The sequence below is a fragment of the Cetorhinus maximus genome, chromosome 21 (genome assembly GCF_964194155.1).
Source record: "Cetorhinus maximus chromosome 21, sCetMax3.hap1.1, whole genome shotgun sequence".
NCBI lineage: Eukaryota > Metazoa > Chordata > Chondrichthyes > Lamniformes > Cetorhinidae > Cetorhinus > Cetorhinus maximus.
Window position 1 is genome coordinate 30,742,460 of NC_135899.1, and position 25,282 is coordinate 30,767,741.

Sequence of the window (25,282 nt, forward strand, 5' to 3'; positions counted from 1 at the left end):
TCAACACTGCAGTGCTTTGCAGTGTTGCCACGGTGATCATTTGCCCCAGGGTATCCAAGCAGGCTCTGTCTATCAAAACCGAACAAAATTCTGTGGCTCACCCCACAGCAACAACCCCCTCAATCCCTCTGAGTCAGGCCCAGGTTTAATTTATCACCAGCAAAGCTGAAAATATCTTTCCACAGAAGAGTCAGATTGGACACAAAACCTTAACTCTGTTCCTCTCTCCACGAATACTGCCAGACCTGCTGAGCTTTACCAGCGCTTTTTCTTTTTATGTTGAAAATATCTTTTGCCAGGTTCTCCTATATCAGGTGCAGGAATGGTCATGGTGGTAAATTCAGGGGTGCCTACACAGTGTCAATGTGTCATTACCCACGCCAGCTCTCCTGTAACCTCTCAGAGCCAAGCTGCTGAGTTTAAAAAAATCACTGCTCAATTAGCAACCACCCCAGAGCAGAGAAACCATCCAGTCATGACGGACCACAGCCTCATCACATCAGATATCCACCAATCAGCTTGGGCTTAATTCAATTCCAGAGGCGATTGTTTCCCAAGCTCTAAAGCAGGATTTTTATTTCATTGGGCGGGCGTGGTGGACAGGCCTGGCAAGGGTCGCAAAGTCAACTGCGATTGGACCCTGAAATAGATTTCATGGTTGCTGCCCAATTAACAACCAGCCAGCCAGGTACCAGATTGGAACTCGATATCAGAGAGACAGTGGGACAATGGGATTAGTTTGGGATCGATACACAGCTACAGGGAGACAGTGGGGCAGTAGGGTTAGTTTGGGATTGATACAGATTTAGAGTGTGGGGGAGTGGGATTACTTTGGGATTGATACAGGGCTATGGGGAGAAAGCGCAGCAGTGGGATTAGTTTGGAATTGATACTGAGTTCTGGAGAGCGTGTGGGGGAGTGGGGTTAGTTTGGGATTGATACAGGGCTATCGGGGGGAAAGCGAGGCAGTGGGATTAGTTTGGAATTGATACTGAGTTATGGAGCGTGCGTGGGGGCATAGGGTTAGTTTGGGATTGATACAGGGCTATGGGGGGGAAAGCGAGGCAGTGGGATTCGTTTGGAATTGATACTGAGTTATGGAGCGTGCGTGGGGGCGTAGGATTAGTTTGGGATTGATACAGGGCTATGGGGAGAAACCTCAGTGCCATTTTGTTTTACATGAATCAGTGCTCAGGGAAATAAAGATTTGCCAGACACTTTTGTCTGATGACAATGTTCCTTTAAGAGGATGGATTTGGAAGTGAGTTTCACAATAAACTGGAGAAATGAAACTGAAACTCGGGTGAGTGACAGAATAAGGAGCAGCAACTGAGATGGCTGTCAGTAAATCGATTTTATCCCTGACTGAGGAATTAACCTGCTCCATCTGCCTGTCTCTGTTTGTGGAGCCTGTGCGGTTGGACTGTGAGCACAACTTCTGTAAATCCTGTATCCAGAAGTGTTGGGAAAACCAATGGTTTGCTGTGTCTTGCCCAGAATGTCGAGTGGTTCTCCCCCGGGGATGTTTTACCAGTAACAGGGTGTTGGCCAATCTCTCTGAGAGAGCTCGACAACTGGAACTGAACCTAAAGCTGGAGGATTGTCTGCCTCACTGTGAGGAACACGGGGAGAAGCTGGTGCTGTTCTGCGAAGAGGATGAGATTCTGATCTGTGCCAGTTGTGTCGGTTCTCCCCCACATTCAGCCCACAGGTTCCTCCCTCAACAAACAGCAGTTCAAAAGTACAAGGTATGGGGACACAGTGAGTCAAAAACAAAAAGCTAAAAGCTACTGCGGATGCTGGAAATCCAAAACAAAAACAGAATTACCTGGAAAAACTCAGCAAGTCTGGCAGCATCGGTGGAGAAGAAAACAGTTGACGTTTCGAGTCCTCATGACCCTTTGGCAGAACTGAAGTATAGTTAGGAGAGAGGTGAAATATAAGCTGGTCTAAGGTGGGGGGCGGGGGGAGAGAGAAGTTGAGGGTGGGGTGGTTGTAGGGATAAGCAAGTAGTGATAGGAGCAGATAATCAAAAGATGTCACAGACAAAAGGATCAAAGAGGTGTTGAAGGTGGTGATATTATCTAAGAAAAGTGCTAATTAAGAATGGATGGCAGGATACTCAAGGTACAGCTCTAGTGGGGGTGGGGTGGAAAGACTAACAAGGTATTAGTTGTAGATTTAAAAATAATGGAAATAGGTAGGAAAAGAAGAATCTATATAAATTATTGAAAAAAAAACAAAAGGGAGGGGGAGGAAACGGGGTGGGGATGGGGAGTTTAAGATCTAAAGTTGTTGAATTCAATATTCAGCCCGGAAGGCTGTAAAGTGCCTAGTCGGAAGATGAGGTGCTGTTCCTCCAGTTTGCGTTGGGCTTCACTGGAACAATGCAGCAAGCCAAGGACAGACATGTGGGCAAGAGAACAGGGTGGAGTGTTAAAATGGCAAGCGACAGGGAGGTTTGGGTCTTTCTTGCGGACAGACCGCAGGTGTTCTGCAAAGCGGTCGCCCAGTTTGCGTTTGGTCTCTCCAATGTAGAGGAGACCGCATTGGGAGCAGCGAATGCAGTAGACTAAGTTAGGGGAAATGCAAGTGAAATGCTGCTTCACTTGAAAGGAGTGTTTGGGCCCTTGGACGGTGAGGAGAGAGGAAGTGAAGGGGCAGGTGTTGCATCTTCTGCGTGGGCATGGGGAGGTGCCATAGGTGGGGGTTGAGGAGTAGGGGGTGATGGATGAGTGGACCAGGGTGTCCCGGAGGGAACGATTCCTACGGAATGCCGCCGGGGGGGGTGAAGGGAAGATGTGTTTGGTGGTGGCATCATGCTGGAGTTGGCGGAAATGGCGGAGGATGATCCTTTGAATGCGGAGGCTGGTGGGGTGATAAGTAAGGACAAGGGGGACCCTATCATGTTTCTGGGAGGGAGGAGAAGGCGTGAGGGCGGATGCGCGGGAGATGGGCCGGACACGGTTGAGGGCCCTGTCAACGACCGTGGGTGGAAAACCTCGGTTAAGGAAGAAGGAGGACATGTCAGAGGAGCTGTTTATGAAGGTAGCGTCATCAGAACAGATGCGACGGAGGCGAAGGAACTGAGAGAATGGGATGGAGTCCTTACAGGAAGCGGGGTGTGAGGAGTTGTAGTCGAGGTAGCTGTGGGAGTCGGTAGGCTTGTAATGGATATTGGTGGACAGTCTATCATCAGAAATTGAGACAGAGAGGTCAAGGAAGGGAAGGGAAGAGAAGTGTCAGAGATGGACTATGTGAAAATGATGGAGGGGTGGAGATTGGAAGCAAAATTAATAAATTTTTCCAGGTCCCGACGAGAGCATGAAGCAGCACCGAAGTAATCATCGATGTACCGGAGAAAGAGTTGTGGGAGGGGGCGGAGTAGGACTGGAACAAGGAATGTTCCACATATCCCATAAAGAGACAGGCATAGCTGGGGCCCATGCGGGTACCCATAGCCACACCTTTTATTTGGAGGAAGTGAGAGGAGTTAAAGGAGAAATTGTTCAGTGTGAGAACAAGTTCAGTCAGACAGAGGAGAGTAGTGGTGGATGGGGATTGTTCGGGCCTCTGTTCAAGGAAGAAGCTAAGGGCCCTCAGACCATCCTGGTGGGGGATGGAGGTGTAGAGGGATTGGACTTCTTGTCTCCATTGCTCATTGTGTTATTGGGCCGTAATTAGGGCTGTTTCGAGTTAGTGGACAAAATTTCATCGCATGACCTTCTGTTTGTAAACATCCCACCAACAAGCTACCCCCTTTGGTTGCCCAACCTGTCTATCCTCATGAGGACAGACTTCCCAACCAATTGGAAAATAAACACTCATTAACTGATTGGACGACTATTGCCTCTCAGTCAAACAGTATCTTTCCCCATTGACAATATATTGATAACCAGAAAAAACAAATATGTGTTCAAAGAAAACAAAAGAAAAGCCCATAATTTTTTTAAATTATGTTTTCTCAGGTTGCTCTCAGCAGAGTCCTGCAGATTAATCTTCAATTCCTGGAGACTCCAGGACATAATGGGGGAGATGGTAACTCTAGCTGTTGCATAATGTAGCTTGAAGAAATTTTCCTTCATCACACATTGTGGGCAGAATTTAATGCCTTCTCCTGGGGCAGGCGGGTGGACAGGAGTGGACCCTGCCATCTTGCCCTGATTAAGCACGTTACGGGAAGGCCACCTCGCCGCCAATTGAGGCTCTAAAGTGGGCAATTAATGCGGAGCACGACAAGCAAACTCGTGCGGGGTTATCTGCGAGCTCCCAGGTGCCGGGAGAGCTGCGAGTGGGAGCTAGGCAGGGGAAATGTGATTGTATTTCTAGACTTTGAGGGAGGCAGTAATCGGGCCTCGGAGCACATTTCCGCCACCGAGCCACAGCAGCAAATAAAAGAATCGTTCTCAGACCTGTTGTCAGGCCTCTGATCTGATCGCAAGGCTGTCCTGCCCGACACTCCCCTTTGCTGCCTCGGAGCTTGCGACGCGATCGGGCGACCCATGGTTTGGGAATCCCCGCTGCAGTATCATGTAGCCTTTAGTAAGTTTCTTTAATTACACACCGTGGTAATACTATTACTGTGGTGTAATGTAGCTTTCAATAAGTTTTTTCCATTACACATTGGTCCTACTATTACTGTGGTCTTCTTATCGTGTCCACGGACAGCCCATACACGGCCCAACCAGAACTGGACACATTTTTGCGCCTTATTGTTGAATTTGGCAAGATCTGCAACAGTGCAGTGTTCCTCTAGTGATAGGCATTGCAGGAGATGTTGCATAGTCTGTGGCTCAGTTCCACATTCACAAGTTGTCGGGCTGGTTGTATATCCCCATTTGCTTAGTGACACCTTTGAACGACCTACACCAGTCCTAAGTCTGTTAAGGCATTTCCACGTTGCCCAGTTGCAATTAGCTCCTGGGGGAAGGCTTTCATCTGGTAGAATTTTCATCACTGGGGGCTGTTGGAGACTGGCGAGCCAGTCTTTCCACAAGGCAATGCGGGCTTCACATGGGGTTGATTGTAATGGAACAAGACTGTTCATGAAGCTCTTCCTTGACTTTAGGTGGCTGGGTGTAGGTGTATGATCATGTAGAGGGTGCCTCTCATCTGATGTTTGACGGAGTCGCTCTTTCTTGCTGGCTACCGTTCTTCTTATATCAGGGGGAGCGAAACCCGCCAGGATATATAGGCTGTTGGTGTTTGTATTACTGTATTACTGTGGTGCAATGTAGCTTTAATTCAGGCATCCATTTTCAATGAGGTACAGGCTACAACTCCACAATAACAAGAAGCATTCATTCCCTCCACCATCGACACACAGTGGCAGCAATGTGTACCATCTACTAGTTGCACTGCAGAAACTCCACAATGGCTCCTTCGAAACCTTCTAAACCCAAACTGCTGCCATCTAGAAGGACAAGGGCAGCAGACACATGGGAACACCACCACCTGGAAGTTCCCCTCCAAGCCACTCATCGTCCTGACTTGGAAATATATCGCTGTTCCTTCACTGTCACTGGGTCAAAATCCTAGACCTCCCTAACAGCACTGTGGCTGTACCTACACTGCATGGACTGCTGCGGTTCAAGAAGACAGCTCACCACCGCCTTCTCAATGGCAATTAGTGATGAGCAATAAATGCTGGCCCAGCCAGCGAAGCCCACATCCCATGAAAGAATTAAAAAAAACACTGTAACATTCCCTGAACACCAGTCCCCACAGTGTGTGATATAACAGCAAACATTACAATGATCATGGTGAGGTCTGATTCCATTTTTAGGACCAGCTGAAATTATCTTTGGATTCCATGGAGAATCAAAAGAAAAATAAAAGTGAATTAAAACAGCAGCAGGAGAGGAAGATTTCCGAACTAGATGTGAGTATTACTTCAGTTCCCTTTAAACACTGCGATCCTTTAACAATCCACTGTTTAAATGATCTCTCCCAACTTTAGGAACTCACTGGATCCCTGGAGCAAGACATCTTCACACAATTTGCTAAAATCCATCAATATCTTGAAGACAAAGAAAAACATTTAATTGAAGAGCTGAGGAGACAAAAGGAGGAAGATCTGCGACCAATGGAGGAGAACTTGAAAAGAATTGAAGAGGAACTGACGTCACTTGAGGAGAAGATATTGAGCCTTTGTGTAGACATCGAGCAGCAGGACAGTATCTCCTTTCTCAAGGTGACCCTTTATAACCTAATGCCCAAGCTGTTGATCTAAGTGTAAACAGAATTTTATAATAGGGCTTAAACCCCATCACAACAATGCCCAATGCGCAGTATGACTGAGGACAAACAGGTATCAATCATGATTGAGTTCAAAGTGTTAGGGATACAGACCCACATGGTCAGCGCTTCACACCAGCAGCAATATAACCGGAACCAAAGTGCATTGCACCTTAAACCATCTTCTTAAACTGATCTCTTCTGTCTCCTCCACCCTCACCTCCGACAAGGAGCTCATGGATTTGTCATCAAGACTGAGGCCATCTGATCAGCTGCCTCTACCATCTCTCTCCCTTCCCCTAGCCCACCTGGCAAAATTTCCAATAAGTCTCCCCACTTCCCTAAGCCCTGAACATTTTTCTTTCTCTAGTTTCTCTCCAAACTCCACTTAGGCCTCTCCAAATGCACTTTGTCCCTGAGACCCACCTCCTGTGCCCTCGACCCTATTCATACTGGACTGTTGACCGCCCACCTTCCCCTCTTGGCCCCATGTTGGCTGATCATGTTAAATACAGATATTGTTCCCACCTGATTTCACCCCTTTCCTTTAAAATAAAATCCTTGGCCCTCCATCCTTGCAAACTACACTATCTCCAACCTCCCTTTCTTCTCCAAATTCCTTGAACATGTTGTCAGCTCCCAAATTCATGCCCATCTTTCCTGGATTCAATGTCTGAATCCCTTCATCAGGCTTCTGTCCCTGCCACAGTACCAAAACAGCTCTTATCACAGTTACAAATACCATCCTATAGTTCTGTGAAAATGATAGACTGCCCCGCTGTGACCTTCTCGAATAGCCTTTCAACTTTGACATGGCTGACTATACCATGCTCCTCCAATGCCTCTCCAAAGTCATCCAGTTGAATAGGACTGCACTCGCCTGGTTCCATTCTTACCTATATAATCATAGCCAGGGAGTGACGATCGATGTCTTCTCTTCCAGCTCTTGCTTCATCACCTCTGCTGTTCGCCAAGTATGTATCCCTACCATTCCTCCCCCCTCCTATTTCTCATCTACTTGCTGGCCCCTTAATGGTCCCCTTTGATCCAGCTGCCCCATCTCATTCCCAAAAGTGTCAGTTTTCACGTGTACACTGATGACACCCACCTCTACCACCTTTCTCAACCCATCCAGTGTCATTAACTCACCAGGTGGCTAATCTAAATTCCACTACTAGTTGAGCAGAATTTTTCTCCAATTAAATATTGGGGAGACCAAAGGTATTGCCTTCGGTCCCTGCCAAAATCTCCGCTCCCTAGCCATCATCCCTCTCCCTAGAAACTGTCTGAGGCTGGACCAGACTGTTCATAACCTTGGTGCCATATTTGGCCCTGAGTTGATCTTCCGACCTCATATTCATGCCATCGGTGATATTGCCTATTCCCACCCATGCAACATGATGGGGTGGGGAATGGGGGAGGAGGTGCAGTTAGTTCAGTTGGTGTGATGGCTAGTGTATGGATCAGATTAGTGCCAACAGCATGGAGTTCAATCCTTGTTCTGGCTGACATTGGCCAGAGGCCTGCCTTCCTGGCCTACCCATCGTAAAATCAAGGCGTAAAGCAATGGTTCAGCGACCCTTGAATTGAGGGTGCTACGTGGAGAAGAAAGAACATGATGAGAACTCTGATGAAAGGGTCACAAAGCTGAAACATTACCTCTGTTTCACTCTCCGCAGATGCTCCTGAACTGCTGAGCATTTCCAGCATTTTTCTGTTTTTATTTCAGGTGTCCAGCACATGCGGTATTTTGCTTTTGTTCTGGCTTCTGTGAAGCTGGGGACCTGAGGAGGAGCCAGAGGTGGATCTTCCATTTGGCACTTCTGGCTAAAGATGGTTGCAAATCTTTCAGCACTCATGGTTTTTGCTCCGCAATCTTTGAGGATGGGAATGTTCATGGAACCTCCCCATCTCACTATTTGTTTAATTGTCCACCACATTCATGACTGGATGTGACTGGACTGCAGAGCTTTGATCTGATGCATTGGTCGTGGGACATTGAAGTCCACTAGCAAGAGTACATTACCTGCCCTTGCTGTCCTCAATGCTTCTTCCAACTGGCTTTCAACATGGAGGGGTATTGATTCATCAGCTGAAGGAGGGCAGTGGGTGGTAATCAGCAGGAGGTGTCCTTGCCCATGTTTGACCTGATGCCATGAGTCTTCATGGGATTCCTAGTCGCTGCTGATTGTGTGTCACTACATCTGGTGGGTGTGTCCTGCTGACCGACAGGACATAACTAGGGATGGTGATAGTGGCATCTGAGACATTGTAAGGTATGATTTGGTGAGTATAACTATGTCAGGCTATTGCTTGACTGGTCTGTGGGTATGAACCCTGAGAGCAGTGACATGTGGTAATTCAGTCCCAAAGATACTAGCTAGGTCCTTTCCAAACAGTGATACAATACAAAGAGTAGGCTACTTCGTCCCTCAAGACTGTTCCACCAGTCATTCAGATCGTGGCTGATCTGTGACCTAACTCTATATATTCGCTCCACATTCCTTAATCCCTAGCATTAACTTTTAAATCTGAGGTTGATAGTTTCTTGTTAATGGTTGATCTCCATCAATTGTGATTTGTGAAAGAGCATTCCAAACCTCTACCATCCTTTTTCTGTGAAAGAATTTCTCAACTTCAATCCTGTAATGTCTGCCTCTGATTTTTGAACTATGTCCACTAGTCCTAGACTCCCCAGCCAGTGAAAATAGCAAGCGATTTGACTGTATGGACATCACAATGAGCTTAACCCTGTTCACATCTGGTGTGTACACAGGTATACATTGTCCCAAAACTGCCTGGAAATGTCCAGGAGCTGGTACACTGGCTGCTGCCTCCTTATTGAGGGGATGCTGAGTTTAGATGTAGCATCATGATCACCAACTCAGGGCTAAACAAACCAGAGACAGGCTCTGAATTATTTTGAGGGTAACTGATGTGGTATTACATCAATGGAACCTGTCAGCGAGAACTCCATCCAGATCCCTTCATGTTTTACTAAAATCACTGGTGGTAATTTTTAATGATGCATAATCTAAACAACACAGTATATTTATTAAAATGTTTCTGATTCTCTGTCCCGTATGCAGGAACTGCAAAGATTGAGAGAAAGGTGAGTATCTAAACCAAACTTTCACATGGCTTTACACTGTGACCACAGTTTGTATCCAGCAATGACTGATTGAATCAATCCTATTTAAACAGGTACCTGGACGAAGAGGAAGAAGGGGAAGGTGCAGAGAGAGGTGACGTTGAGGAGATACTGATGTTTCCAAAAAGGAAATACACAGGATTTCGAGGCCCATTACTCTACTCGATGTGGAAGAAAATGAAACAGGTCATCTGTCCAGGTAAGAAACTCCACAGCTTTGTGTCACTTTTCTGTAGAGTTTCCTGCTCTCTTTCCCCCTCTCCTGAAGGTGCTGCCTGTTACTGGGTACAGATCACTGGGGCAGCAGCATCTTGGACCTTACTCAAGGAGGCATTCTTTATTTGGGACCTGAAAGATTCAGGAATGAGGGGATAAGAACATCTTATTAGACATCCAGCACTTGGACAGTGATCAGACTGGGGTGCTTCACTGATTGTGTTCCTTCCTGCCCCAGGAAACTGAATAGTGATCATAGGAACAGGAGAAGGCCATTTAGCCCCTCGAGACTCTTTTACCAATTCATTGAGATCATGGCTGATCTACGAACCAACTGCATAATCTTGCCTCTCTCCCCCATCCCTGCATACCTTTAGTTAACAATATATCAATCTCAGTTTTAGAATTAACAATTGAACTTCAATAAGTTGCCATTTTGCAGAAATGAGTTTCAAACTTCGATTATCCCTTGTGTGTAAAATGTTTCCTAACTTCACTCCTGCAAATTCTGGCATGATTTTTATACTATCCCCTCGAGCCTTAGGTTCTCCAAACAGCCAAAATAGTTTCTCTATTTACGCTATTTGACTAGAGCTAAGAAACAAAAGTGGTACCATTACATTTCTTGGTGTATTCTATAGGCCCACCAGCTAGTGGGAAAGATGTAGAGGAACCAATTTGTAAGGAAATTATAGAGAAGTGCAAGAATTATAGAGTAGTTATAATGGAGGACTTCAATTATCCAAATATAGACTGCGATAGCAATCGTGTAAAGACGGAAAGGGGCGAGAATTCTTAGAATGTGTCCAGGAGAACTTTCTATGTTTCCAGTCCAACGAGAAAGGAAGCATTTCTCGACCTGGTTTTTGAGAATGAGATGGGCCAGCTGGATCAAGGGGGAACATTAAGGGGACAATGATCATTGTATCATAAGATTTAGGTTGGCTATGAAAAGGACAAGGAACAGCCCAGAGCATGAATAATTATTTGGGGGAAGACCAACTTCAATGAGGTGAAAACAGATCTGGCCTAGATAAACTGCAGCGAAGATTGGCAGGCAAAACTGTTGTTGAAAAATTGGTTGCCCCCAAAGGATAGTTTGGGTACAGTCAAGATAAATTCCCACAAGGGGGCAAGCTAAGGCAAACAAATCTAGAGCTCCCTGGATGATGAAAGAGAGAGAGAGTAGGTTAAGCAGTAAAAGGGTGGATATGAAATTTTCAGGTGGCTAATGTAATTGAGAACAGGCTCAATGTAGAAGGTCAGAGGGGAACTGAAAAAACAATAAGCGAAGCAAAGAAAGAGACACTGGGAACTAACATTAAAGGAATCTAAAAGCCTTCTAAAAGGATATGAATAGTAAGAGGGCAGTAAAAAGAGGAGTAGGGTTGATTATGATCCTAAAAGGGAATTTATTCGTTAAGGCGAGGGGTACAGGTGTGGTACTAAATGAGTACTTTGCGTTGTCTTTACCAAGGACAAAGATGCTGCCAAAGTTATGGTGAAACAGTAAGTATTTGACACCCTTGATGTGTTTAAAATTGATAAAGGGCAGGTATTAGATGGGCTGGCTATACTTGATGAATTACCAGGAACTGATGAAATGTATCAAAGAATGCTAAGGGAAGTAATGATGGAAATTGCAGTGGCACTGGCCATAACTTTCCAACCTCTTTAGATTCACTGGTGGTACCAGAGGACAGAAGAATTGCAAATGTTACACCCTTGTTCAAGAGGGGTGCAAGGATAGGCCCAGCAACTACAGGCCAAGTATTTTAACTTTGATGGCGGGGAAACTTTTAGAAACATTATTTGTATAAAATTAAGTCATTTGGGCAATGCGGGACAATTGAGGAAAGCCAGATTGCATTTAAGGGAAAAATGTGTTTAAGTTGCTTGAGTTTTCTGTTGAGGTAACAGATAGGGAGCTTAGGATAATGTGCTTGATGTGGTGTACGTGGACTTGTAAGCAAAGTTAGAGCTCATTGAATAAAAGGGATAGTAGCAACATGGCTGAGTAAAAATGAGTGAAATTGGCTGAGTACAAGAAACAGAGAGTAGTGGTGAACGGTTGTTTTCAGACTTGAGGAAGGCTTATAGCGGGGTTCCCTGTTAATTGTATCAAATGAGGTTAAGTGGAGGGCATTGATTGGATGGGTACTTGAGCACATATAAAAAGACACAAAAGAGTAGAGAGGATTCAGGAGAGATATACCTGTGATGTTTCACTCTGTGAATAAATCTACTCCAAGTTAAGATTGGTCCTGGTTTCTTCCTTCACCAACTGACTATCAGGAGTATAACATGGTAGCAAAGAATGGTTGACTAAAAGTTGGAAACTAAATGGATTATAACACTCATGGTTATTGTGGCAATGGCATAAAATAACTGTAAATTGTCAATTGTTATTTACCTCCAATGTTTTCAGAGTCTGAACCAATGACCAATAGAAGAATGAAGTGGGAATGTAGATGCGGTTACATCCTACCAAGGAGGATACAAGCTATTGCTTTGGCATTGTTGCTTCCTAACAGAAGTAAAATAGGAAGCAATGTATTTTGTGAGCTGGATGCCCTTCAATTGGATACTAATGAAGATTTGGATCCTCTAGCAGGGTTCATTGATGAAATTTACAAGAAAGCTGATTTGGGTATTGCTGAAAAAAGACATTTTGTCAAAGCTTTTCATCTTGTATTCATCAGGACAATCGCAAGAATACCAATGTCCTGAAGAAAGAGGAATGTGCTCCTGAAAGCAGATTTTAGAGAACTAGGAAAGAGATAAGAAAAGCAGGACTTCAAAGGCAGTAATCTCAGGATTACTCCAAGTGTCAAATGCGAATGAATACAGAAATAGGAAGGTAGAGCTAATAAATGTGTAACTGGATGGAAGGCTTTAGATTTCTGAGGCACTGGGATCATTTCTGGGGTAAGTGAGACCTGTACAAGTGAGAAAGACTCAGACTAATAGCTTTGCCATGAGATTTGCTAGTGCCGTTGGGGAGGGTTTAAACGATCTTGGCATGGGAATGGGTACCAGAGAAGAAAATCAGATAGGAGAGAAACAAAGCTGGAAATGGTAGGAAGAAAAATAGTAAGCAAAATTGGAAGGAAGCAGAAACAAGGGCCAGCATCATAGAGTCAAAATGCATAAATATGTCAAAAAAGCAAAATTAAAGGCACTTTATCTGAATGCTTGCAGCATTCGCAACAAGGTAGATGAGTTGACGGCACAAATAGAAGTAAATGGGTATGATCCAATTGCCATTATGGAGACATGACTACGGGCTGATCAATTCTAGGAACTGAACGTTCAAGGGTATTTAGCACTTAGGAAGGATAGCCAAAAAGGAAAAAGAGGTGGGGTAGTACTGTTAATTAAGGATGATATCAGTGCATTAGTGAGAGAGGGTCGTGGATCGGAAAATCAAGATGTAGAATCAGCTTGGGTGGAGCTAAGAAACAGCAAGGGGCAGCAAACATTTGTTCGAGTGATTCTGGGATGGCGGGATTGTTCTATAAGGAGAGATTGAAGAGACTAGGCCTGTATTCTCAAGAGTTTAGAAGAATGACAGATGATCTCATTGAAGCATACAAAATTCTTCTAGAGCTCGACAAGCTTAGATGCAGGAAGGGTGTTTTGCCTAGCTGAGAGGTCTAGAACCAAGGGACACAGTATCAGAATAAGAGGTAGGCCTGAAATGAGGAGGAATTTCTTCACTCAGAGGGTGGTAAATCCTTGGAGGGGTGATGGGGGCTTGTGGGGGTGGGGGGCATTGGAGATTTGTGGGGAGTGATGAAGATTTGGGGAGATGATGGGTGTTTGTGGAATTCTCTACTCCAGAGGGCCGCAGAGGTTCAGTCATTGAGGATGTTAAGACAGAGTTTGATAGATTTCTAGATAGTGAAGACATCAAGGGATATGGGGATAGTGTGGGAAAATGGCATTGGGGTAAAGATCAGCCATGATCTAACTGAATGGCGGAGCTGGTGCGAGGGGCTGAATGGCCTACTTTTGCTCCTATTTCCTCTGTTTCAAGAAGAGAAGTGCCTGTACTAAAAAATTGTTGGATGTCCTGGAAGAGGGGCATCTTATAATGTAATGTTTTATGCAGAATATGGACAAAATAATTTTTTCTCTTTGATTTGTTTTGAAGTATTGCTTGTGCATATTATCTGATAAGTCCTATTTATGGAGAAAGAAGGAAATCTGTTAATTGCTTCAATTGAGGTTAAGTACGTATACCTGGACTGCATTGATTAGAGGGTACTTGAGCACATATAAAAAGACATTTACTGACACAGGCGTACAGTCAGGAGATATGTACCTGTAACATTTCAATCTGTCAATAAATCTAGTACAAGTAAAGATTGGCTCTGGTTTCTTCCTTCACCAGCTGGCTAGCAGGAATCTTACATTCCTCAGGGAATGATGTTAGGAACCCTGCTGTCCTTGAAATATATTAATGACCTACATTTTGGTGTACAGGGCACAATTTCAAAATTTGCAGATGACTCAAAAGTTATAAATATTGTGAACTTTGAGTTACATAGCATTAAACTTTAAAAAAAAAATGGCAATTTAAAGCTAGTCTCGCTAATGGTGACCTCTGATTGTGGTAAAAGTTGATCTCATTCACTAAAGTCACAAAAGCCCATCTTGTTTACTAATGTCTTTTCGGGAATGAATTTTGCCACCCTTACCTGGTCTGGCCTACATGTGACTCCCACAGCAATCTTGTCGACTCTTAACTGCCCTCTTAAATGGACTAGCAAGTCACTCTGGTACCAACATACTACAGAAAGACTGCATCGGTTCAAGAAGGTAGGCAACCAACCACCTTCTCAAGGGCAATTAGTAATGGGCAACAAATGCTGGCCTTGCCACTGACGCTTACATCCCTTGAGAAAAATAAAATTATGATCTGGTTGTCGAGTCCAGTTATACAGACATCTGATATTAACTTATATGCATACGCCTTCCTCTGTCTAAAATATTTAACATGATGACTTTTTTATTTTCCCCAGTCCCAGCCTCACTGACCCTGGACCCAAACACAGCGCATCATAAGCTCATCCTATCTGAAGACCTGACCAGTGTGAGATACAGTGACACAGAATTACTGCTTCTGGATAACGCAGAGAGATTCGATACAAGTGTCTGTGTCCTAGGGTCACAGGGATTCACATCAGGGAAACACTTATGGGAGGTGGAGGTTGGGGACAAAACTAAGTGGATTGTGGGTGTGGCCAAAGAGTCAGTCAATAGGAAAGGATTAATAAGAATGGGGCCTGAACATGGTTACTGGACTGTGTGGCTTAGCAATGGGAATAACTATGGAGCTACAGAAAACCCATTAGTCCAACTGACCCCGAGTGTAAAGCCCAGGACCATCGGAGTTTACTTGGACTATGAGGGAGGACAGGTGAACTTTTACAATGCTGATGATATGTCCATTCTCCACACTTTCACTGACACATTCACTGAGAAACTCTTTCCTTTTTTCTATCCTGGATCATGCGATGAGGGTAAAAATGCTGCTCCTCTTAAACTGCATCATTTTGAACCATAGATTCCTAAATTTTTGTTTCAGAGAATGTGTCCATTGCTGAGTGAGGAACTGTAAGATACAGCAGGATTGGGAAAGGGCCTTGGCAATAAATGGTGGAGATGAGAGTGTCGGAAGAGTGAATTGTAAATGTTCCTTGCTCTGAGCTCTTGGGCTATGATTGTGATATGATGTCCATACACCTTTAAGGTTACATATCTTAAACTACTGTCAATCATTACATACCTTGACAGAATGTGATGTATTAGCCCCATGACTTGTTAGTCGGTCAGCAAGCAGCAGGGGAGAAACCAGATGTACTATTCTTAGCCTCCTGGTAAACCCATCTGCATATAGTCTTATCTTTAAATAAAGAACCCACATTATTGTTTTACCAATCCTTGTGTATGATTGGTACTTTTACGTCAAGCAGAAGAAGAATGTAACATGGCGGCACTTAGTGGCAATACGGTCTTGAAGATTTGACTGAGTAGAGCGCAAGCCTCAACCCCTTTACATCCAGCTGAAGAAAAGAGCTGGTGTGAAAGTGAAACAACCAGCAAGTCTCAGTGTGTAAGGATTCGGCAGCTTTATAGGGATTCCACGTACACCACACCTTCATTCTGGGATTGAACCTCACTCCAGGCAGCAGGCATTGGGTCCAGTAACGTTGTTGAAATCTGGGGGAGCTTAATTAATGTAAGTTCAACTGCTGCAAAGTTTAAGCAGTAATAGAAATTAAACAGCAGACTGCGGGTGGTCTTACTTTGAGTAGCATTCCACAGACAGAAGAATTCATTACTGCTGAAGCTAAATACAGCAGACTGGTCTGGGAAGAAGTATTTAGGTGGGAGGGCATAAGGAATCTGCAAAGGGATATAGACAGGTTGAGTGATAGGGCAAAAATTTGGCAGATGGAGTTTAATGTAGGAATGTGTGAAGTCATGCACTTTAGGATGAAAAATCAAAAGACAGACTCTTTAATTGGAAAGAGACTCCAAAAAAGTGCAGCACAGAGAGACCTCGGTGTTCTTGTGCATGAAACACAAAAAGTTAACATGCAGGTACAACAAGTAATTAAGAAGGCAAATGGAATTTTGGCCTGTATTGCTAGGGGGTTGGAGTTTAAAAATAGGGAAGTATTGTTGCAACTGTACAGAGAGTTGGTGTGGCTGCACCTGGAGTGCTGTGTACAGTTATGGTCCCCGTATTTAAGAAAGAATATACTGGCATTGGAGGCAATTCAAAAGAGATTCACTAGGCTGATTCCTGGGATGGAGTTGACTTATCAAGAACGGCTAAACAGGTTCGGCCTTTATTCATTAGAGTTTAGAAGAATGAGGGGTGATCTTATTGAAATTTGCAAGATTCTGAGGGGGCTTGACACGGTAGATGTTGAGAAGATGTTTCCACTAGTGGGGGAATCTTGAACTAGGGGACATAGTTAGAGCATAAGGGGACACTCATTTAAAACTGAGATGCAAAGGAATTTCCTCTCTGAGTGTAATGAATGTCTGGGATTCTCTACCCCAGAGAGTTGTGGAGGCTAGGTCACTGAAAGTATTTAAAGAGGAGGTAGATAGATTTTTGAAATATCGGGGAGTTGAGGGCTATAAGGAGCTGGCACGAAAGAGCAGTTGCAGCCTGGGGCAGATCAGCCATGATCTTATTGAATGGCGGGGCAAGCTTGAGGGGCCAAAAGGCCTACTCCTATTTCTATGTTAAAAGCTGGAAGAAGCCTGTGAAAAAGATTTTTTCACTGTTTGATTTCACTTTGAAATCTGCAGCTGTTTTCCCACCCAAATCACTACTTTGTGGGTGGAGCTTAGAGTTAAAATGGGGGAAAATCAGACAGAGCTCAACAGCGACACCAATGTAGTTTAAGCAGCAACCTATGACCAGCTAAGGCAATGGCCAGGAAAAGTGCCACAACTCAGCACAATCAACTCCAAAAGAGCTGGAAGAAACTTGCATAGCTGTTTAAAAACTCCAGTCAGCATTAAAAATATGACCACAAAATTTCCAACACTCAATTGGAAGGCAACAGGTCTATCCGAATTTACTTTGTTCCATCAACATGCTGAACAGTATTTGCTGGACCGCAATATTTCTGAACCAGATAAGAAAGCCATTAAAATTGCTATAGGCAATGAAGTCCTCTTCATACTGAACATGTCAGGTCTATCCGAAAACTATCTTAAGAAACCAGAAAAAATATGGTCAACACTTGAAGCTCAACTGTGAGTGATGCTCAACTTCAGAATAGAGTGTCTGGAATTCATGTCCTTTAGGCAACAACCGATGGAAACCATTGACAAATTCATAAAAGATATACAGACAAGGGGCATGTTTGCGACTTCACAACGGCAGAGCTAGCCAACAGAATAATTGAGCTCATGATAGCATCTACCCCAATGGAAGTTTTCCAAAAAGACATCTTGGGCAAACCCAAAGGTTACGCTGTGAAAGCACTACAACAAAGTAAAAGCAAGTATGAATCCATACTGATGAGTAGACAAAGTCCACAGGCTATTCCTAATTCGTTCACCATTGGCTCAGGAGCCAATACAGGCAGGCCTGGTAAGTAATGTGGGCAGCCCAGTCTCATTCATGTACCAAGAAAATGTCTAGCTTTTAATGCTGTATGCAGAGGACATTGGAAGCACCAATGCAGAAATCAAAGGCCAGAACAAGCTGTTTTACTCCACGAGAAGCCACAAGCAAACGCCAGACAGGAACAGCATTTTAAACAACTGAAGGAGCATCTCAGTGTCCAGTCAAGATCCATCAAACATTTAGCCAAGATATACGATCAGCTGATGAAGATGACCAGCACATCAATACAAAACGTGAGCACACATTCAACACTGTGAACATCAAAGAATGTAGTGGCACAGAAGCCATTACCACTGTCCAGATTATAAGCCCACAGATGCATATAAATCATGCTGACAATGCAACATAAAAGTAAGGATGTTGTGCTTCAGTTATACAGGGCACATCTCGAATACTGTATGCAGTCTTGGTCTCCTTATTTAAGGAAGGATGTAAATGTTTTTGGATGCAATTCAGAGGAGGTTTACAGTTTAGATAAACTAGGCTTGTTTCCACTCTGAGGGGTGACTTGATTGAAGTATATAAGATCCTGAACGTTATTGACAAGGTGGACGTGGAAAGACGTTTCCTCTTGTGGGTGAGTCCAGAACTAGGGGGCACTGTTTTAAAATTAGAGGTCGCCCTTTTAGGACAGAGATGAGGAGACTTTTTTTCTCTGAGGGTTGTGTGACTTTGGAACACTGGCTCAGAAGGCGGTGGGAGTGGGGTCATTGAATATTTTTATGGCAGAGATAGATTTTTGTTAGGCAAGGGAATCAAAGGTTATCGCGGATAGATGGGAATGTGGAATTCGAAACACAAACAGATCAGCCATGATCTTAACGAATGGCAGAGCAGGCTCGAGGGGCCGAATGGCCTACTTCTGCTCCTATTTCGTATGTTCGTAAAACTAGATACTGGTGCACGTGCAAACATCCTTCCATTTCGTACACTGAAATATATGTACTCTCAGAAGTGGCAAGCAGTGAACCAACCAATCAATGCCAAACTCAACATGTAAAATGACTCGGTGATTCCATCCCTGGGATCCATTACACTCAACTGCCGCTACAAAAATTCACCCTGGTCACCCCAGATGTTTTATACTGTGGACACCACAGGCCCAGTGATCACAGGCCTATCTGCTTGCAAGAATCTGTCTTGGGTCACTGTCCATGGCAACGTCAAGACCAAGACAAGGACCAGAGACCACAAGGAGCACTATCGGAAACCCTGTGCTTACATTGGGAGAAGTTCACCTAACTCTAGAACGCAGCTCAACAGCCAACAGGCTACTCGACACTATATGAACTGAATACATATACCCGTTCGGAACATGCACACTTCATTGCACTGTGGAAGCAATGCAGAATTACTTCTCAGCAGTGCATCATGCTCCCCAGCCGTCACTCATCGATAGTCCCAGGACCACGTATGTGATGCATCAGAAAATGCCCATATCCATGATCATATCAAATATCGACACCAAATGGCGACGAAACAGATACCAAATCAGAACAACACAGCAACCAGAAACACCGAGCAGTCCTGTTGTGACTAGAACACAGTCTAATACGTAACACAAAGCAATGCAAACCATCATTCTGAAAAGGTACTGTAGCCTCCGACAAAAATCACCTTAACGAAAGCTGGGCGGATAAGCAAACAACCAATTTCTGAGTCTTGTATACTTACTGCAATGTGTTCAAGTGCATACGGACGCAATGTTATTTTCTTTTGCTGTCATGTAAATAGTTTGATTCCTTAAAGGTAAACCTTTGGTTCGGAAAAAAAAGGAGACGCTGTGATCTGATGTGCACATACCTTTAAGGGTACATATCTTAAACTACTGTCAGTCATTGCACCTCAACAGGATGTGATGTATTAGTCCCATGACTTGTGAGTCAGTCAGCAAGCAGCAGAGTAGAGATGAGATGTACTATTCTTAGACTAGCAAAATCTGTTGGTATATAGTCTTATCTTCAAATAAAGGATCCACGTTATTGTTTCACCAATCCTTGTGTAGGATTGATCCATTTACGTTGAACAGAAGAAAAACATAATTATCATGGATTTGGACGTGTGTTACAGTGCAGGTTGACGGGGAGCCAATGTGAGCTTCTGGCCCCTTGCACCGGCTGTTCCATCTGGAACTCTTCATTCCTGGTCATTCCACCACGAAAGGCTCTGCTACTCTTTCTGAATTTGGGTGGAACCATGTTACAACTTCTGGCAGTGCCATTCGCTGTCAGGAAAATGGAGTAAAGGCATCCAGGAGCCTCACACTGCAGGGGCTAGTATTAGTGAAAATACATATAATCGGGAGCAGCCAAATATCCACATAAACTGACTCCAGACAAGGTGCTACACCACAACCTGGGAGCAATGAGATATTTTGAGGGCCTCAGGAAGTCTAAGCCAACCATAAATAGGCATAAAACGTTTCTGTATGCTTGTTACGGCATTACTCTGGGATGGGCATTTGTTTTCAGATAAGGGAACGGATTTTAGGAGTCAGAAGCTTTTCTTTTGTTGCTAAAACAATTCAAAATCTTGCATCAATTGTAAATATTGTTTAATTCTGAGGTGGGATTTTTCTACTAAATAATAAATTTCTTCTTTGTGCATAGACACAGTTTATCCCTGAAATTTATTTGAAAAATGAGCCATAAAGTTAAATATAACGGGGTTGACTTTCCACTCATTTATCAATGCAGCTGAGGTGAAATCAGCTGAACCAGCACAAACAACTGTCTCAACTCTGCTCAACCATGGTGTAACTTTAACCCTGGTGTAAAAATCATTTCCACTCAATTCCAGCCCCAATGGAAATAATGAACCTGGTGTTATTGCTGGTTATATCTCTTTGAGGAGCATTTTCTAATTGAACTTCCACAAATTACTAACAGCTCAAACTCAGTTCTCAGCATCAAAATGCGTTTATGCTTGACACCAACCCCCCAACTCTCCCCTCCCATTCTCTCGCCACCACTACCCCCCTTCCCCACTCCCCCCTTCCCCCCCACCCCTCCCCCTTCCCCCCACCCCTCCCCCTTCCCCCCACACATCCCCTTCCCCCCCACTGCCCCCTTCTCCCCGCCCACCCCACCACTACCCCCTCCCCCCACCACCACCCTCCCCTTCTCTCCCCACGACTCCCCCCTTCCCCACTCCCCCTCTTTTCCCCCTCCACTCCGCCTTCCCCTCACCCCTCCCCCTTCCTCCTTCTATTGCTCCCCTCTCCCCGCCCACCCCACAACACCCCCCTCCCCCCCACCACTCCCCCACTCCCCCCTTCCCCACCACTCCCCTCTTCCCCACCACTCCCACACCACTCCCCACTTCCCCACCACTCCCCCACTCCCCCTTCCACCTTTCCCCCCCACCACTCCTCCTTTCCCCCCCTCCGCTCCCCCCTTCTCCCCCACCCCACCATTCCCGCTTCTCTCCCCAACCCCACCACTCACCCTTCCCCCACCGACATCCAGCCACTTGCCCCACCCACTCCCCCCTACCCCCACTTGCCCTCCCACCCCCACTACCCGCCCCACCTCCCTTCCCACCTCCACCCTCCCTCCCACCTCCCCCCAACTACGCCCCATCCACCTACCCACTACCACCCCACCCACTTTCCCCCGCACCCCCACTTACCCACCTTCCCGCCCACCCCCACTTCCCCCTTCACTACCCCCCACCGCCACTGCCCCCCCTCCACTCCCCCCAATCCCCCCCACTCCCCCCTCACTTCTCCCCCACTCCCCACTTCCCCCCCACCCCACCCCTACTCCACTCCCCCCACCCCACCCCTATTTCTCCCTCCCCCCACCCCACCCCTATTTCTCCCTCCCCCCACCCCACCCCTACTTCTCCTCCCCCACCTCTACTTCCCACTACCCTTCACCCCACCCCAACTTCCCCTACCCCTCACCCCACCCCAACTTCCCCCTACCCCTCCCCCCACCCTTACTTCCCCCTACCCATTCCTCCTTCCCCCTCGCACCACCCCATCCCTACTTCCCCCTCCCCCCACCCCATCCCTACTTCCTCTCCCCCCACCCCTACTTCCCCTACCCCTCACCCAACCCCAACTTCCCCATACCCCTCCCCCCACCCCTACTTCCCCCTCCCCATCCCTCCTTCCCCCTCCCACCACCCCATCCCTACTTCCCCCTCCCCCCCACTCCACCCCCACTTCCCCATCCCCCCTCCACCCCTACTTGCCCATCCCCCCTCCTCCACCACTACTTCCCCCTCCCCAACCCTACTTCCCCCTCCCCCCACCCCTACTTCCCCCCCACCCCTGCTTCCCCCCCTAACCCCACCCCACCCCTACTTCCCCCTCCCCTCACCCCATCCTTACTTCCCCCTCCCCCCCACCCCACCCCTACTTCCCCCTCCCCCTCACCCCACCCCTAATTCCTGTCCCCCCACTCCACCCCTAATTCCCCCTCCCCCCACCCCTACTTCCCCCTCCCCTCACCCCTACTTCCCCCTTCCCCCACCACTACTTCCCCCACCCCCCACCCCTACTTCCCCTCCCCACCCCTCTACTTCCCACTCCCCACCTCTACTTCCCCACACCCCCCTTCCCCCCCACCTCCCACACCCCTACTTCCCCCCTACCCCCCACCCCTACTTCCCCCCCACCCCTACTTCCCCCCACCCCTACTTCCCCCCCACCCCTGCTTCCCCCCCACCCTGACTTCCCCCCACCCCTACTTACCCCCCACACTCCCACCCCTACTTCCCCCTTCCCCCGACTTCCCCCCTACTTCTCCCCCTTCCCTCTACTTCCCCCTTCCCCCTACTTCCCCCTTCTCCTCTACTCCCCCTACTTCCCCTTCCCCCTACTTCCCTCCTACTTACTTCCCCCATTCCCCTTCCCCCCACTTCCCCTACTTCTTCCCCCTCCCCCACTCCCCCCTTCCCCCTATTCCCCCTCCCCTACATCCCCCCCACTTTCCCGCTTCCCCCCACCTCCCCCTTCCCCCTACTTACCCCTTCCCCCTATTTCCCCCCTCCCCCCTTCCCCCCACTTCCCCTTCCCCCCTACTTCCCCCTTCCCCCCACTTCCCCCTAATTCCCCCCTTCCCCCTACTTCCCACCCTTCCCCACTCCTTCCCACCCTACTCTCCCTACTTCCCCCTTCCCCCCTACTTCCCTCCTACTTCCCCCCTTCCCCCTTCCCCCCACTTCCCCCCAACTTCCCCCCTTCCCCCTACTTCTCCCTCTCCCCCTACTTCCCCCCCACTTCCCCCCTTCCCCCCTATTTACCCCTTCCCCCTACTTGCCCCCAACTTTTCCCCTTCCCCCCTACCTCCCCCTACTTCCCCCTTCCCCTACTTCCCCTTCCCCCTACTTCCCCCTTCCCCCTTCCCCCTACTTCCCCCTACTACCCCCTTCCCCTACTTCCCCCTACTTCCCACCCTACTCTCCCTACTTCCCCCTTTCCCCCAACTTCCCCCCTACTCCTCCTACTTCCTCCTAACTTCCTCCCTCCCCCCTATTCCCCCCTTCCCCTTCCCCCCACTTCCCCCTTCCCCCATACTTCCCCCTTCTACCCCCTACTTCCCCCCTTCCCCCTACCCCCCTACTTCCCCCTTCCCCCCTACTACCCCCTTCCCCCCACTTCCCCTCTACTTCCCCCCTACTTCCCCTCCCCCTACTTCCCCCTCCCCCTACTTCCCCCTCCCCCTACTTCCCCTTCCCCCAACTTCTCCCCTTCCCCCCTACTTCCCCCTTCCTTCCCCCCCACTTCCCCTTCTCCCCACTTCCCCTTCTCCCCACTTCCCCCCTTCCCCCTACTTCCCACCCTTCCCCACTACTTCCCACCCTACTCTCCCTACTTTCCCCTTCCCCCCCACTTCCCCCCTACTCCACTACTTCCCCCTACTTCCTCCCTCCCCCCCTATTTCCCCCCTTCCCCTTCCCCCCCACTTCCCACTTCCCCCTTTCCCCATACTTCCCCCTTCTTCCCCCTACTTCCCCCCTACTTCCCCCCTCCCCTACCTCCCCCTACTTCCCCCCTCCCCCCCACTACCCCCCTTCCCCCCACTACTCCCCTTCCCCCTACTACTCCCTTCCCCCTACTACCCCCTTCCCCCTACTACCCCTTCCCCCTACTATCCCTTTCCCCCTACTTCCCCTCGACTTCCTCCCTTCCCCCCTACTTCCCCCTCCCCCTACTTTCCCCTCCCACTACTTCCCCTTCCCCCCTACTTCTCCCCTTCCCCCTACTTCCCCCTACTTTCCCCTTCTTTCACCCCCACTTCCCCCTACTTTCCCCTTCCTTCTCCCCCACTTCCCCTTCTCCCTACTTCCCCCTTCCCCCTACTTCCCCCTACTTCCCCCCTACTTCCCCCCTACTTCCCCCCCCATACTTCCCCCCTTCCCCCCCTTCACCCGCTCTCCCACCTTCACCCCTCCCCCACCTTCACCCCCTTGCCCACCCCTTCGATTCCTTTAAGAGGATAGAGGCTCCTCCTGGTTTGAAGGACTCAACCCAGGTGGTCCAAGTTGATAGTAAAGATACGAATTAGGAGCAGGAGTAGGCTATTTGGTCCCTTGAGTCTGCTGTGTCATTTGATAAGATCATAGCTGATCTGACTGTGACCTCAACTCTACTTTGCTGTCTATCTCCTATAACCTTTGACTCCCTCATCAACCGAGAATCCATTTGACTTAGTCTTGAAAAATATTCAATGTCCCTGCCTCTGCCGCTCTGTCTAACAACCTCCCAGCTCTATCTTAAATGGGAGACCCTTTATTTATTAATTTTTAAATTGTGACCCCCTAGTTCCAGTGTCTCTTATAAGAGGAAACATACTCTCAGTATGCTCCCTGTCAAGTTCCTCAGGATCTTATATGTTTCAATAAGATCACCTCTCGTTCTTCTAAATTCCAATGGATCTATGCACAAACTGTCACAGAATCACTCAGTGCAGAAGAGGCCCTTCGGCCAATCGAGTCTGCACCGACACGTGAGAAACACATGACCTACCTACCTAATCCCATTTACCAGCACTTGGCCCATAGCCTTGAATGTTATGACGTGCCAAGTGCTCATCCAGGTACTTTTTAAAGGATGTGAGGCGACCAGCCAACTTTTCTTCATAAGTTAACCCCTTCATCCCAGGAATCAGTTGAACGAACCTTCTCTGAACTGCTAATGCACTTATACCCTTTCTTATTAAGGAGGCTAAAACTTTACAGAGTACTCCAGATGTGACCTCACCAATGCCCTGTGAAATTGTACCAAAACGTACCTATATTTATATTCCATTCCCCTTGCAAGAAACTGGCAATTTCACTCTAGAAGGCAGCTTGGACCTTGGCACTCTTGTCTTTGAAACTGTCTGTGTGAGAGCAAAATTCCTCACCTTTTTATTTACTTTTTCCAAATGGGCTCCATTCACATCCCAACTTTCTTGGTTTCCCTGAACACTTGCTCCTGTTTCTCAGCCTCCCTGTCCTTGGTTGTACCATCCTCCAGCTCTGAACATCAGTCATTCACTCTTGGGGTACAGTACCACCCT

General features: G+C 47.1%; 2 protein-coding genes across 2 annotated transcripts in view; one reads left to right on the plus strand and one right to left on the minus strand.

Annotated features, from left to right (window-relative positions):
- LOC144695154 (major histocompatibility complex class I-related protein 1-like) overlaps positions 1–4,510 on the minus strand; it is a 34,272-nt gene extending 29,762 nt beyond the window's left edge. The window contains exon 1 of the mRNA XM_078566050.1: positions 4,413–4,510. The gene's annotated coding sequence lies outside the window, so the exon portion shown is untranslated. The remainder of the gene's footprint in view (positions 1–4,412) is intronic.
- LOC144695813 (zinc-binding protein A33-like) lies at positions 1,326–15,550 on the plus strand. Its single transcript, XM_078566823.1, has 6 exons — positions 1,326–1,748; positions 5,786–5,881; positions 5,960–6,193; positions 9,327–9,349; positions 9,442–9,587; positions 14,632–15,550. Exons 1-6 carry the CDS (start codon positions 1,335–1,337, stop codon positions 15,174–15,176), a joined length of 1,458 nt encoding a protein of 485 aa, XP_078422949.1. The 5' UTR covers positions 1,326–1,334; the 3' UTR covers positions 15,177–15,550.
- Positions 15,551–25,282: the final 9,732 nt, after the last annotated feature.

Bases quoted from the DNA above. Each gene is read 5' to 3' on its own strand.
- LOC144695813 (XM_078566823.1), top strand. From the start codon at position 1,335: ATGGCTGTCAGTAAATCGATTTTATCCCTGACTGAGGAATTAACCTGC. The intron at 1,749-5,785 runs GTATGGGGACAC...TTCCATTTTTAG, and splicing joins CAGCAGTTCAAAAGTACAAG to GACCAGCTGAAATTATCTTT. The intron at 5,882-5,959 runs GTGAGTATTACT...TCCCAACTTTAG, and splicing joins GGAAGATTTCCGAACTAGAT to GAACTCACTGGATCCCTGGA.